The sequence below is a fragment of the Aspergillus pseudodeflectus genome (assembly GCF_044049435.1).
Source record: "Aspergillus pseudodeflectus strain CBS 756.74 chromosome Unknown BJX68scaffold_8, whole genome shotgun sequence".
In the NCBI taxonomy this organism is placed as follows: domain Eukaryota; kingdom Fungi; phylum Ascomycota; class Eurotiomycetes; order Eurotiales; family Aspergillaceae; genus Aspergillus; species Aspergillus pseudodeflectus.
Window position 1 is genome coordinate 452265 of NW_027263784.1, and position 14357 is coordinate 466621.

General features: G+C 51.2%; 4 protein-coding genes across 4 annotated transcripts; 2 read left to right on the top strand and 2 right to left on the bottom strand.

Annotated features, from left to right (window-relative positions):
* The first annotated feature begins 2526 nt into the window (after positions 1–2526).
* Positions 2527–3115, top strand: BJX68DRAFT_204063 (uncharacterized protein). Its single transcript, XM_071037617.1, has one exon. It carries the CDS (start codon positions 2659–2661, stop codon positions 3061–3063), a length of 405 nt encoding a protein of 134 aa, XP_070902392.1. The 5' UTR covers positions 2527–2658; the 3' UTR covers positions 3064–3115.
* Positions 3097–3843, bottom strand: BJX68DRAFT_204305 (uncharacterized protein). Its single transcript, XM_071037620.1, has 3 exons — positions 3308–3843; positions 3165–3241; positions 3097–3105 (listed from the first exon to the last, which is right to left on the bottom strand). The coding sequence occupies exons 1-2, from the start codon at positions 3676–3678 to the stop codon at positions 3190–3192; spliced, it is 423 nt and encodes a 140-aa protein (XP_070902393.1). The 5' UTR covers positions 3679–3843; the 3' UTR covers positions 3097–3105; positions 3165–3189.
* A 165-nt stretch (positions 3844–4008) lies between these two features.
* On the bottom strand, positions 4009–4515 carry BJX68DRAFT_263727 (uncharacterized protein; the record flags this gene model as incomplete). The annotated part of the gene is made up of 1 exon (XM_071044768.1): positions 4009–4515. One exon carries the CDS (start codon positions 4513–4515, stop codon positions 4009–4011), a length of 507 nt encoding a protein of 168 aa, XP_070902394.1.
* Positions 4516–12135: 7620 nt separating this feature from the next.
* BJX68DRAFT_204497 (uncharacterized protein) lies at positions 12136–14335 on the top strand. Its single transcript, XM_071037621.1, has 5 exons — positions 12136–12420; positions 12474–12675; positions 12741–13145; positions 13200–13394; positions 13444–14335. Exons 1-5 carry the CDS (start codon positions 12328–12330, stop codon positions 14142–14144), a joined length of 1596 nt encoding a protein of 531 aa, XP_070902395.1. The 5' UTR covers positions 12136–12327; the 3' UTR covers positions 14145–14335.
* Positions 14336–14357: the final 22 nt, after the last annotated feature.

Here is a 14357-nt window from a genome sequence, read left to right on the forward strand (position 1 = left end):
GCGGTGTAGCTCAGCACCTACCTCAGCAGCTGCTCACCCCATCTCTGCATCAAACTGCATGTTTGCATGCACGAGACAGAAAATTCAAAAAAGCCAATGACGCAGTAGAGCAGCAGCTTCATACTTAAGTCTCACAGTAGTCATCTTAACATCGCTCAATATTAATCTATTTTTATGATATATACCAGGAGCTACAGCGTTATAGCACTCTCGGATTTGGGGGTTCACCGACTTATTGTCCTCAAAAGGAACATCCAAGGAATGAAGGACCGATGGAAGGATTAATGAAGATCATCGGCCAGTCCGTGTGTAGTGTAGCTACTGTACTGCGAGCCAGGGTCCGCGCCGTCATCATCGTCTTCTTTCTAGGCACGCATAGAAACTGTTCCTTCGAGCATACAGATTTCGAGCCAGGGATGTCCTTGTAGATACTCCGTACTAACAGATAAACGGAGTTAATAATAGAATAACCGAGCTCTCGCCCGCCCGTATGCACAGGTACAGAATGTTGATGTCCAGCTCCCATGAGTTCAGCTCAGCTCGGCTCCGAAGGCGGAGTTGGAATCTGGGTCTGCAGATTCTTGCTGTGCAGCCTCAGCCACGGAGGCGAAGCGGAGCGACAGCTTTGAGAGTTTGAACCGAGACGAAGGAAAGCCTTGCGTTGTGTTGCCACGACCGAATTTAATCTAAATTGTGCTGGGATGTCCTTGTATACTTCGGTGTCGGGATTGAGGCTGGGCGCGCTGGCTCGCGAGGGCTCAAAGGAACGATAACGATGGATTGACGATAAGCTAGGTAACGATTACGATAGAGGTTGTGATTACCCAAGTGTCTGCGAGTTGGCTCTTATCGGCTCTGCGATTGGTGAGGATGGGATCGGATTATTATTGGGGAGTGGTGAAGGGAGCTGAAGAGGCCTGTAGGCGGGCTCTGATTGAGCGAGGCCGCGGGGGGACGCAGTGGTAAGCTAAGCGAGAAAAGCAGGGCCCATGCAGTGCTCAGTGCACAGAAGTCCCATATTATTCTCCTACTGGCGAGCTCATTAATTTGGTTGCGGAGTGCGCAATACGACTCTCAAACTTGGTAAGGAGGAGCCTGAAGACCACAACTCGATACTTTGAGAGTTAGTTCCGCTGTTTGATGCTGAATGATGCCTGGCTGCTCGAGCGGAGCTGGACCTCGGCCCTTGTGTTTACCGGCAGGAACGGAGTGCCTTTTTTTCCTTCCTTCTCGATGTTTCTGAATCATCGATCCTCTCGACCGAGATCGCTTTGATCCTCACTAAGCGCGCTCGGTCTACATACGGTATCCCGGTCCCCGGGTCTTATCGAGATCCAATCCACCAGGCCTTCTCGCACTAAGTTCACCTAACAGACCAACAAAGAGTGCACACACACCGGGATCGACGCCCACCCACTCATATTGAGTTCAACTTTGTTGGAGAAGGTTGGAGCTGGATTCCGCTGTGGGTTATCCAGACTTGGGACTAAAGCAGTGGGTCCGATGGGAGGAGATCTGGATCTGAAGGATTCAAGGTGCGAACGTTCTTCCTGAAACTTCGACGAGTTCCAAATTAACACTCTGCCTGTGCCCGTTTCAGCGATGTGCAGGGAGAGGTTCGTCATCGCTCCTCAAGTACGGAATTTAGGTTCAGGTCTGTGGTTCTTGTTCCTGCACTCGGGCTGAACGCGAGATACACCGTGCGTTCTTGTTTCTAAGGCTTGAGCGGGGAGAGGGAATTCCCCGAGGCGACTTATCTCCACATAGACTTGGATTTTCAGACTCCCTGCTGGGCTTGTTCAAACACATAGATAGAAGACAAGGTACAGGCATATCCAAGCAGATTTAGCTTCGTACTGTTGTTATCAGTAACTTGTCGAGCATTGTTGACGGGTCTTGCCATACTGTGGCTGCTCATACACATGTCATAGCAAAAAAAGCATTGCCAGGGTATTAGTTGGCTGATAGAGACTGTCATAGCCTCCAAGCGATATCTTTCGTTTTGCGATTCTGCACATAAAGTACGGGACTTCAAGAAAATGCCCAGAACGGCTCCTCAGATGAGCTGTTCATCGTCTTAGTCGATTAGCCTTATTTCACAAGGTTTAACATAAACCTCAATCGACTAGGATGCTCCCAGACTGCAACTGGAGTTGGTGATCTCTCGTCGAGGACAGATCGAGATAACATCTCGCATCGAAATGTAGATCTCGTCGCCAATTCAGGATCTACTCCATGATCCGCGCGATGCAATTCTGCAACCCACGGGAAACTAGCCATGATGGGATATGTCTCCGATCCAGGATCTAGATTTCCATCTCCTGCTGCATCAGAATTCGCCGCTGAAGGCCCGAGCACTGTTTTCATACTGACATCCTTGCTGCTGCTCTGCATGGGACTTTCGAGTCCAGGAAGCCAGAGTAGCTATCGATGGACCGACGAGACTGGGGCCATTCGATGGAGCAATGGTGGTATGGGGATCTGGAGCGAAGTGGTTTGCCACAAATCACGGCGCTATGGCAATATGATGGCGCCGCCCTGATCTGAAACATATGCAGGATATAGGATACGTCGAGGGTCCGTCGCAAGGTCAGGGTACTTTGTATTCTGCCATATGCCTAGTTTGAACCACGGCCATTCGTTCCTGAGCTGACAAGGATGGCCTCAGTTGTTGCCTTCATATCCTGCTGCGTTCCAAGCTCCGTCAGGACTCTTCGGAAGCCTATTGACTCTGGGAAAACTGAAGACATGTCAGTGTCTCCCCTGAGGTGGCTTGCCAGGCCCATCGGAAAACTTCCACGCGTGCAGGTTCCTACCCTTTCTGGAACAACGCTGCAGACAGGATCAAACTCAGCTTCCGCATCGCGTACAACATCCAATCAGAATGGCGACAAACTACTTCCGGCCAGCAAACCGGGAAACCAGAAACAAAGGCCTCGGTGTGATGAACCCGCTATTCCGTGGGGAATCGATGAGATCGACGTCTGCTGTCGAAAGTACACTCAAATCATCAAGGACGAAACCCACATCGAGTTCCTTTCGTTTCGTTCCAGAAATGTCTGATATCATTTGATCAGCAATTGCGTTGAGAAAACGAACTGGATCCTGGATCATCCCTACCTCTTAATTAACTCAACGTTGTAGGATTGGATGGAAAGCCTAACCGCAGTCATAGCACTAGCCACGTTGTTAAGGGGCGGCGCTACACGAAATTAATCGGGCGCTTCCTTGGCCCAGCCAACTGCAAAAACATCAGAAAACCCCATCAGATGGATCTCAACCTTACTCAGGCCAGGAGCAAGCTCACCAGTCATTTGGCGCGAGCAGGGATGGAGCGTGTAACTTAGCTCTAAAGCTACTGCGCGGCTGCAGAACTCCCGTCCACGCGAGGCTGGGCGATAGAATTTGACGGAGCTGGGGGCCGCAACGTCTGTGTGTCTGCAGATTTTGAGCGGGGTGATCGCCACTTCTCACTCGCTTCAGGAAGGTAGAAAAAAGAATTATACTCATCAGAAACTCAAGTGGAGTCTCAAATCCAATGGCTGGAAGCGCATGGCTTCCACGCTGAGAACACATGGGCTGAACCAGTGACTCGCAGCTGGAGCGAGTGGGATGAAGTGAGGGAAAAAACACGATCATCACAAAAGTCAATCGGCGGTTATTATCCAATTGGGTCATCGGGCTTTGCTTTGGACCGGATCTGCATGGTCTAGTAGGGGAACGCAAGGATTACTGCGCTTATTGTCCCAAAGACCATGTAATCGCGCGATTATTAGTGGGTTTTTGGTCAAGTCATTTGTCGTCACTCGCTCGAATGCTCTTCTTAGGCAAGATTCGACCCTTCACTAGGGGTATGAAAAGCCCTCAGCGTTCCTCGAACACAGGACAGGTCAACTTTAGCACAGGACCACAGGTATCATAGTTTGAGAATGCGTCCAAGGTGTCGAGGGTTCGTCATTTCCAGGTTTCACCGTCCGGCTCATCTATCAACCCCGCATTACCCGCAGCTTAGCCAGATGCGCTGGCATTTTCCAAGAACGCTGTACCATGGCTGAGTTCGCGGCGTTCATGATCCATGGCACCATTGATGACTATAACTTTTCTGAGAGCGACGGTACTCCAGATGCTGCCATGATATCTCTCACCAAGAGGGGTGAGCCCGACCACCATAACAGTCTCTTGAGTCAGGAACTCAAAGTCAGGTTTCAACTCACTCCAAGCTCCAGCCATCAATATCTTCTGTTGCCAGCGGTTGTGTAATACCGCATGCACATTGTACATAGTCCCATCAACTAGTTGCATGTGTAGGGGAGGCCCGGCCCGGCCGCGCGCAACGAACCAGCGACATATGAGCTGTAGAGCGTAAAAACAGAGCGGGGATATTCCGGCTTCGTTGAATCGTTGCAGCGAGAGAAAGTTGACCCACGGGCGAACTCGGTTCGTTCTGTCTATATTCTTCCGCAAGCGCAGCACGATGACGTCTGTTCGAACTGAAGGAGCCACGAAAAAGCTCATGCCCTACCGGAGCAGGCAAAGAGAAAGTTTCTGAGCTATCTCGCCAAATGCACACGATGAGATACTATGTACTCTTTGAAGGTTGAAGACCAAAGTACTGTTTCCAAGAGGAGGACGGAGATTATCCGTCCGATGTCCGATCCTAGTGTCGCAGAGCGCTGATACGCAAAGGACGCGGGAAGAACATACATAGAATCGTCTATCTTCTGTGCTGCTCCAAAATCGACAATCGTCTCAACCCATGACGCTCAGGCCATTGCAGCCTCACTTTCACGATTCCACAATCCACTGCGAGGGCAGATGGTGAAACTATAGCTTTGGTTCCATCTTATATATGATCGACAATGATCCCATCCCATATACCCGGTCCTTGGTTCATCTAATCACTGTATGTGGAGGCTAGAAAGTTTCCCCGGAGGCCAATGCAGAAGCGAGGGTGGGGGAGGGCGAAAGTTCAAAAGGACAAAGAATAACTTCGAGTCCTAGACAGATTCATCTTAGCATAAACTCTATCTGTGTGAGAATGTGCTTGTGTTGAGATGGAAGAGCAGAAGTACGTACCTTTTGTAGGCGCGTGTGATCACGGGAGCAACATCGCAAACAGACCCCCAAGAGCAAGATTGTCGCTGATCGGGCCAATAATCGAAGGCGGGATAGATTGCTCGCAGCCTCGCACAAAGGCCGATGACAGCCTTCGCAAGTCCAGAACAGCCACTGTTGCCTCAGGCTTTGGCTTCGTCAGCCATCGAAGCCACTGCTAGGTAGCACCGGGCAATCAACAGACTGGGCTTTGACAGGTGATCGTATCCAGGACAGAGTCTGGGCGTTGGAGAGGCCCGGACCGGGCTCCCCGAGCGGCCATCCCCACTGATCAGAGAGACGGACTGCGACGGTGCGGGAGATGGCCAGTGAAAACAATGGCCGAGCTGAAGCGGGCGTAACGCCTCCGCCCGATCGAGGATAGCGGCAGGTCAATCCTTCCTATTCAGGGAACGGGGTAGAAGTCTGACAGCAAACTGCCAGGGCACCAAAAACCCGAAAGGTCAAAAGGCCGAAGGCCAAAGGACGAAGTTGACGAGTCAGACTGGGTTAGTTTGGTCATCGCGGGGTTGGATTCTGACCCTTTGAACTCAATCTCGCTGACAAGCTGGACATCGCCAATGAGCTCAGGCGCTCTTTTCTTTGTCACAGTGACATCTTGTTGAGGTCCAAGCTCCTGTCAGGGCCTGGCTGCGGCGCTCAGATCTCGCCACAGTATCTGGGTTACGGTTTCTCGAAGCAGGAACCTGTTCCTGGAGGCTGGGTGCGTAGTTTTCGGCCCCTTAGGAATCTTCGGGCTTTCTTTGTTAAGATCCGGTCTCATAGAAATTGCAAAGGGGTAAGAACCTCGACACGAACTCCGGCAATGACGCAAGTTCGCTACTGTTCCCCAATCGGTCAAAGTGACATTCGCGTAGTATCATTTCGAGCTGTTGGAACTTGTTGGTGAAGTTGCCTTAGCACGTTTGAGAATGAGGCCTTGAATCAATCTCTTCGCCTTTCTTCAACCCGCATTACTCATGACAGAGCCCCTAAGCGTCTTAAAGTACATCGTAAGCATTGCAGTTAATTCTATCACTCATCTCCGCGGTTGATCGACGAGCGGGGACGGGCTCCTTGTCGTCAAAAATCTCCGTAACCAGTAGTCTCACTACTTTAGCAGCTTCAGCCTTCATCTACGACGTCCTTCCTCCGTCGAGAAACGTTTCTCAATTCTGACAATGGTGTCGCTGCTCTGACGAATACACCCCTGTGTGGCAGCGAGATCCTGCCAGTCATATCGGGGACATGCGGCTTCGCCCCTTGGGCACCAATCTGATCACCTCCTGCTGTCCATTGCCCGATTTTGAAGACGCTAAGAATTTAAACAAATAATCAAGCAGGTCAGCCTGGGCCAATGATGTGTGTCGGTTGCTATATTCGGACAAAGCGGTTCGAATAAGGGCCCGATAGCGCGGAGGCTAGTTGTTGGAGCACAGCGCTAACTGGCCGGCGACAAAAATAGGGTAGGCGAGGGGGGCAATCCGAGAATTTGGCAGCTTGGTGATCATCAGTGTCCGCCTGTCAGGCTGTCAGGGCTCTTAACCTTGGCCAATGAGGATTGCCGTTCCTGATGCTGCTTGACATCTCCAGGCTCGAGCTCTGAGACAGGCACCCCTGGCTCATCTTCACCCTCAACGCTCTTCTCTCCTTTAATTTCGAAGCCTTTGTCCTCTGCACGATTCTTGACTCTTGGCCCCAGACTTAGTCGAGACCAGGAAGCTCGGCTGCGTATATTGATGACGGATCTCGAACTCGCTAGTTGCGACGGAGGAATTTTACCTCATGAAGATCATTCGAATTGAGATTACTGCCGGCTCGGGGACCTTGCGGCAAGCGCGGCATATCCAGTCGGCTCTCCATGGCAACTCGACAAGTGGCTGGCAGGTTGCTGGGAGCAGTGCGGCTCGGACAAGGCTTCTTCGTTCATGATAACGGCGAGATTTAAGAGAATCTACTGAGTACGCAAAACAGTACTTAATGGTTAATAGCATCCATGTCAAGCAGTGCGCCAACGCTGATTTGTCTGCTTCAAACGACCCAAGTTTGCTCCAATTCATGGACGACGACGTAAGCCGGTATCGACCATTGATCAACTTGGCACGTTCGGGGTGAGATCATGATAATGCCTGTACTCCAGGTCCTTTGATTGTACAATAGCAACAGATGCATTGCCAGGAGCATGGACTTGTGGACGGTTGTTTCTCCACACCACGTTGTGGTGTTGTCCAAGCAAGCGACAAACATTTTTTGAAGCGGGTAACATCCACGAGGCTGCAACTTGACAAGATACGAGCGACACGAGGAAGAACGGTAAATAATAGACCGTGCACGTCATATGCCCAGCGGGGACTCTTAGTGTGACAATCATTGCTCAGGGGGGGCAGCTGTCATGAAAACGGTGTTGGGGATGTCTGAAAGCCGATTGGCACCCCTTTGATTTGCTTCGAGAGTATCAGATGGAGCAGGGTACTTTAAATCTACTCCAAGTCCAAGGCGCAAGAGTCAAAATTCACGTATTGGAAGTTGGTTGCAAATGTGTGATCAACTTGCTTGACTGGGGGTTTTGTGAAGATTGATTGGGAAACCAAGCACCACAAACCAGCGACTAGCCCGGTCCAGGATGGCATCAGTGTAATCATAAAGATGAGGCGATGATCGACTAGGGCATCGGTTTGGCTCAGACGCATTTACAGTATTCACCTTGTGTGCTTATCCTTTTTCTTTTCCTCCCACTCCATGACAAATTCGAGAAGGAACCATAGTCAAATGTGGATAAAGCGTAGTTTCATCTCTATCACCATGATCGAGATGATCGCAGCCGCCGTATGAACGTTTGCCACTGTTGCGGAATCCATATTGATTGCATGTTTCAGGAATGAACGCCTGCTTCCTGTCATCATAGCTTATCTCGATGACAGATTTTGAGAGCTTTGGTGAAGTCAGCGGAGAAAAGGCAACGGATTGCCTTCTCCTCGGGATCCTTTAACGCAGAGATAGGCTGAAGAAATGGTCTGCATAAGTGGGCACTTCGCAATCCTTCAAGCTCACTGGGTCCGATCGAGGTCGGTTGTGGCATCTTCCCGTTTTTGGGTGGAGGGGTAAAACCTCGTGAGCCAACAACCGCCTGAGAGTCTTCCTTGAGGATCACACTTGCACGAGCGCGGGCGACGGGGAAGAGCACAGCGTCGGGGAATATTCCAAGTAAAGGAAAGGGCAGATCCAACGAGAAGGCAACGGATCAGGAATATGCTACGATTGTTGCGTCGTTGAGCGGTGTTTGGTGGGTGGTCAATGGCGGGGCTGTGGCGGCTAGTTCAAAATAACCAAAGGAGATCCTGCGCAGAAGAGCGAAACAAAACGACAACTGCCGCAGCCCACTGCGTTCTCGGAACAGTTCTGCGAGATAGGATTGCGTGAAGCAAGATTGAGTGCCGGGCGTATCTGGCTTGGTACATATCTCCCGTTCCCGAGGAACAGGAAACTATCTGTAGATGGACATTTAGCGCAACAACAGAGTTTCGCTTCGTCGGAGCGTGAATCTTTTGATGGATGGAATTAAAATAGCCTTGTCACTTGGGTGTGAGGCCCGTGTAATTTCAAGCGCTCGCTGGGACCTGAACCCAGGGAGCTGGAACTGATCGCCCACATCAAAGGCTGGCTGGCTCCTGAAGAAGCGATTCTTCGCTTCGCTTGGCGGAGATTTCTCCGAGATCTCAACCCCTCGAGGCTCACTCTTTCCCAGAACTTCTGCTTTCTCTGGCCCCAAGCCCCAAGCAGTCGGGAATCGCCTGGGTCTAGCGCATCGCCGCAATCAGTCTTCAGATTGCATCGCGCCCAGGGTGAGACCGGTCGCAACGCTAATGCTTCGTGTAAAACCAGGAAGACTCCTCTATCCCAACAGCGTGACGACTCACAAACACGTTCTGACTCGCTATCAACCATCTTTCGAGAATAACGGATGCCTCAACTATTGCCTCTTCACAGTTTCTGTCTGAGCTACCCACCGGTATCGGCTGATTCCTGAATGACGAGATGGATGTCCAAGGGCTTGGTGCAAAACCGGTCCCAAGGGCCAAGGGCACTACTAGGCTAGTCCGACAGGCAAAGTATGATATAATGATTATCGTTTAGTCCCCCGGGGCTCGGTGACTACGCAATCCTGCCCTGGCTGGCACAATCACGCCGTCAATCCTTAGCGCTGGGTATTTGTAACCTGGGCGACTTAGCGAGACGCCCTTGCGGGATCGTCTTTGTCTTTTTGTTGGTGCGCACGGATTGTAACCAAACCACCGGTAACCCCAAGGAGAAGTCAAGACCTGGAAGCCGCTACTACTAGTATCACCCTGCCACCATGGCCACATAACACAGCCAGGGCCGCCGTGTTTCCTGGTCCATGGCTTCGATGGACGTACCTCGCTGGACCTAAGAATGCTTCCTTACCATCTCAGTCACCCCCGTTTCTCCTGCCAGGAACTTAGGTGCGCTGACTTGAGCGCCATACAACTTTGGACTTGTTTACTACAGAATGTCTGCAGCGCTTGGCGTGTCTCACGAGGGCACTAAGGTCTTCTACCCATCTTCATCTAAATTTTGAAGCCGATGGCGTAGGCATCTGGCTGTCTCTGTAAGCACAGTCGTCATCTGCTAAATCGAGAGCCAAAAGCACCTCGTGAAATCAAGGAACCTTCCCTTTACTCCGTACACTCGGGAGAGCTGTGGCTTTTCGAGGAACCCCAGTATCCGGCCCAAGCGTGGAGAGTGGAGGGACGTGGGACGGCCCTGAAGATGTGCGGCCTGTGCGTGATCGAGTCTCTGGAGTCTGGTCTCCTGAATGTCGTACAAGCTGCAAGCCATCCGAGGCGGATAATTGGACTCGGACCCTCCTGGCCACTCAACCCGAATAACAGAAGTACGACAGTTGGAATCCAGTTTCTTTGAGTTCCTTAAAATCAACCGAAACTCGAGTTAAAAGTGATACATACGTGAGAATTACGACACAAGAATCCCCGGCTAGGAGCCATCCGCATCCTCGATTGCCCGATGGTCCCCAAGGATAGGGTACACTAAATCCTCCCGAGTGTCGCCAGGCAACGACCGCGGAGATACTGTTCGTGAAATCGAATTGAAAAGAGGAATCAAACAGATAAAGAGAGATTAACAGCCACAGGCGTCGAACGAAAGAGCGAGGAACCGACTAAGTGGAGGGCATGGGTTGGGCTGGAAGGCCAAACGAAATGATCCTCCAGAGTGCGAATCGCCTGGAGCGTTTAGACTTCAAACCAGGCCCATGCTGCCATGTCAAATGACAGCGCCTTAGCCCCTCTGGGTAAGAGCAAAAGTCCGATAGCACTTCGATCTGGTCCCGGAAAGGACATCCCTGGAGGGACTTAGAGTGTGCTAAGGTAAGAGGCTGTTAGATCGCCCCGTCGCTCCACTAGTAGACTCGACTAACACTCCCGCTATGTTAGCCCCTGCTAAGTGCTTTTGTCAGCCCGATAATATCCAAAGGGAGTATTTGAAATCTATCACCCGACGGCCTGCTCAGGGCGAATTAGGGACCGCCCTCCACATTAAACGCCTGCTTCAACTTCAAAAGCCCCAGAAAGCCACAAAACATATCACCTTCGGTGTTGAACAAGGAAGGGCCGGTCCGAACTTCTCCGGAAGTACGGACCTCAGCCTGGGGCGGCTGTCAGTGCCACTGGAGACCAGAGACTGGAGAGACGGGGAAGACGCCATTGGCCGCGAGAACACGACGGGGGTGGTGTGTGGACGCAATAGATCTACAAATCGTGGTGCGAGATGGCTAGCTGTGCAAAAAGCAAAAATAAGGTCAGTGGAAAAGAACCAGATTGCATTCGAAGAAATAAAATTAATCAATATTCAGAAAAATCAATTCAAAAAATGGAGAAAAAGCAAAATTCCAAATTTCCACTCTGCTGCATGGCTTTACTGCAGACATGCATTGTGCCGGTGCCTTTTAGCTGTGTTTCGGCTTTTCGCCATGGAATGCGCCCAGGGATCATCCATGTTGTTGGTACCTCCCGATTCGGAAAGGGTTCGATTGTATTTTGAGGGACGGTTTTCGGAGCGTCAAGCGAGATTTTAGAAAAAAAGAGAGGGGAAAAGGGTATGGTTGCATGGTGGGTTCTTTGACTACCGGTTCTTTTGCAGTCCAATCTCGATGGATGTGCATTGCTCATATCTTGCAGACTGAAAAGCCATCTCTCGCCCCCAGTTATTTCATTTTTCCAACACCACCACTCCAAGACCAGCTTGCGCCTCTTTATAAGATCCTTAGAACTCCTCATTGGTTTTCTTCTTTCTTCAGTCATCTTCAGCTTCGACTCGCCGCTCCAACTTCGCTTGCCCTTCCCGTCTTTCCAGTCCGGGGTTGCTACCGAAGATCTACATATACAATCGCCCGCCGGGTCTACTGTATACAACGCAGCCTGCCGTACCGCTCGTGTCACCTTCCCCCGTTTACACTGTCCAGCACTTTCAGTCACGGCAGCCCGACGTTCCCGCCTATTCGCATTACATCTCCAGCTCTCACCCTATCTGCGTGTGTGATTCTAGGATACTAGAGTGCACTGCAGCGTTTCCTGCACCTCTCTCCTCCCGTCACCCCGCCATCCGACCCTGTGATCTTCCAACGGGTCTGGGTCTATCCCTCAAGCTCTGGTAAGCTGCGAGTGCATCGAACTGTTAATCCATCCCCCATCCCCAATCATCGCCCCTCCGTTTGACTGGTGCACCGGCCCCTCCCGCCCGCTCCGGTTTACTCTCCCGGAAAACTGCACACTGCCTTATACGAGTTGTCTCCCATTCGTGATTTAGCCGCCTGTTTCTCCCCTCCAGCTCTTGCTTGCTTGCTCGATTCGAAGATGCACTTACGCGCTCTCCCAAAGTCAAAAACCGGTAGCTAATGGGTTCGGACAGCTATTGACAGATCGGTACCGTTGCAGTTCAGTCTCCAAACAACAACTCTGCCTTCGGCTGATTGATGACCACACGGTCTGAAGATCTCGACTGAGTACCACTTGCTTGCCGCATCGGAGAGCAAGTACAAATTCATCGGCTTGCCCGCCCTCACGTTCGCTATCCATTTGAGCTCAGGATTGTTGACGACCATACATGCATATGCTTTGAGCCGACTAAGCACTATCTACTCGATCAAGTACCACTCTTTCCTCGATTTGATCTACCTTGCCCTTTCTTGACGACAGTATGGTTGTCAACGGCCCCACTTCCAAACCAGGGTCAGCCAAGCGCCCTTTGTCGGCTTTACAAGATGGGTGTGCTGGTTGGGAGCCTGCTTCGGTGAGTCAAGACCATTCAAACAAATCTCCCTGATACTAACTAAGGGGATGTAGCCCATGAGTGCCTCGCGCCCGTCTGTCAACGTGCCCTTTGCACACTATGCCTTAATCTACCTTGACAATACGGGTAAGCTCAAGGTTGCCGAGTCGCCGTCTATCCAAGAGCAGAGCCGGTCCGTCTTCACGCCTGAAGTCCGCGAGAGATTCCTGGAGATTCTCGGGTCCAAGATCGGATACCACAAGCCTATGATACGTCGTATGTGCTGTGAACATGCTCGCCTTTCATCTTGGGCCACATTAGCTTATAAGGTTGAATCTTAGATGACTCGGCGGCTCCCTACGCTTACGGCCATGCTCACGGCATGCCCTATCACCGCCAGGGCAAACGTCGCAAAGCTGCAGCTCATAGCCATGCCCTAGAGATGTCTTTCAGCGAACGATTTCCCGAGCCAGCTCCGCCTGTGGTTTCGCCACCGACAAACAACATGGTTGCTATGCAGATTGGTGATACTGAAAAAGTCATAGAGTACTATGAGAATGCCCTCAAGCACTTCCAGCAAATAAACTGTCGTCTCATTGCCAAGCACTTCATCAGACACATTGAGCCTCGCAAGCAAGTGAAGCACCCCTACAACGGCGGGGAGTCAGGGAACCCAGAGATCACCAAGCCGGAATGGTGGCCTGCTGAAGTCATGCACAAGGAGCCGGATCATCTCAAGAAGCAACGTAAGTGTTCTGCTGAGATTGGCCCCTTTTCCGTCACTGACACGCCCGTGGCAGAACGACTTCAACTCTTAGTTCACATCCTACGCAAACTTGGCAAGTTTGACATTACAGCAGAGAAGCTGGAAGATATCTCACAAGACTGTAAACGGTCGCTCAAGCCTGAAGACAGCATCGATGAGAAGATGGACATTTTGACTGAGATATTCAAAGTTCGGAAGCAGGAAGAGCGTTTTGAGCGCGGTGAAATTGGTAAGCAACCCCTAACCTAAACACGATCAACCGCTGACTTTATTGTTAGATGCGGACTCGATGGTATACGTTCGAAACCGAGACGCTCCCGCGAAGGAAGTTAAAGGTGCCGAGTCTGTGATAGACGACATGGAGCCAAAATTAGAGCTTGACGAGTTCGAGGACGTCGAAGAGATTCCGCTGGCATCTGCTTCATCATCAGAACATCTGTCCGCATCGTTTGCCTCGGTGGATCACTTGGCCCTGTCACAAACTCGGTCTTTCAGCATGGCCAGCGACAGAGGCCGAACTATTCCATTGAATGATTCCTTTAGCTTTGGAGAGCCCTCAAGACACGACCGCTCATATTTGAATTCAGCCGCGGAGTACGCCGATGACTATCCTGCTCTCAGAGGCCCGACAACATCGGGGATGGTCAGTCCAAATGAGCACCCTGACGCCTATGATTATTTGTCTCACACTCCTTTCACTGCTTCCGCTTCAAGAGAGCACCATCGCCCACTTTCAATGCCAATGCACCACGTATCCCACTACGACACTTGGGGCTCACCATTCCGCCCAAACATGTACAATTCGATGGAATATGGGGCCACTCAAGCCCTCTCACAGAACTCGATGCATTACCCATTGCAGATAAGCCCGTCTCACCCTCACGAGCTCCCACACGGGCTTCCAGAGATGGGCCGTGAAAGGGGCCTGGACTCTCTGGATCTTATAGCCTCCAGAATCTCAGTCACGAAGCCGTTTTGAAGACAACCACAGACTTCACCCGGTCCTTCATCATTGTTATTGCTGTGACATCCTCAAAGTACATGAGTGACTTGGGATGATTTATTACACGACCTCATGATTCATGTGAACGAATAGCATATTGCTCATTCTCCCCTCTCCATTTCGATACGACGACCGGCCGGCTCTCTTGCAGGCCCAGGGTACATCCGGACGCATTCTACCGACAGATGT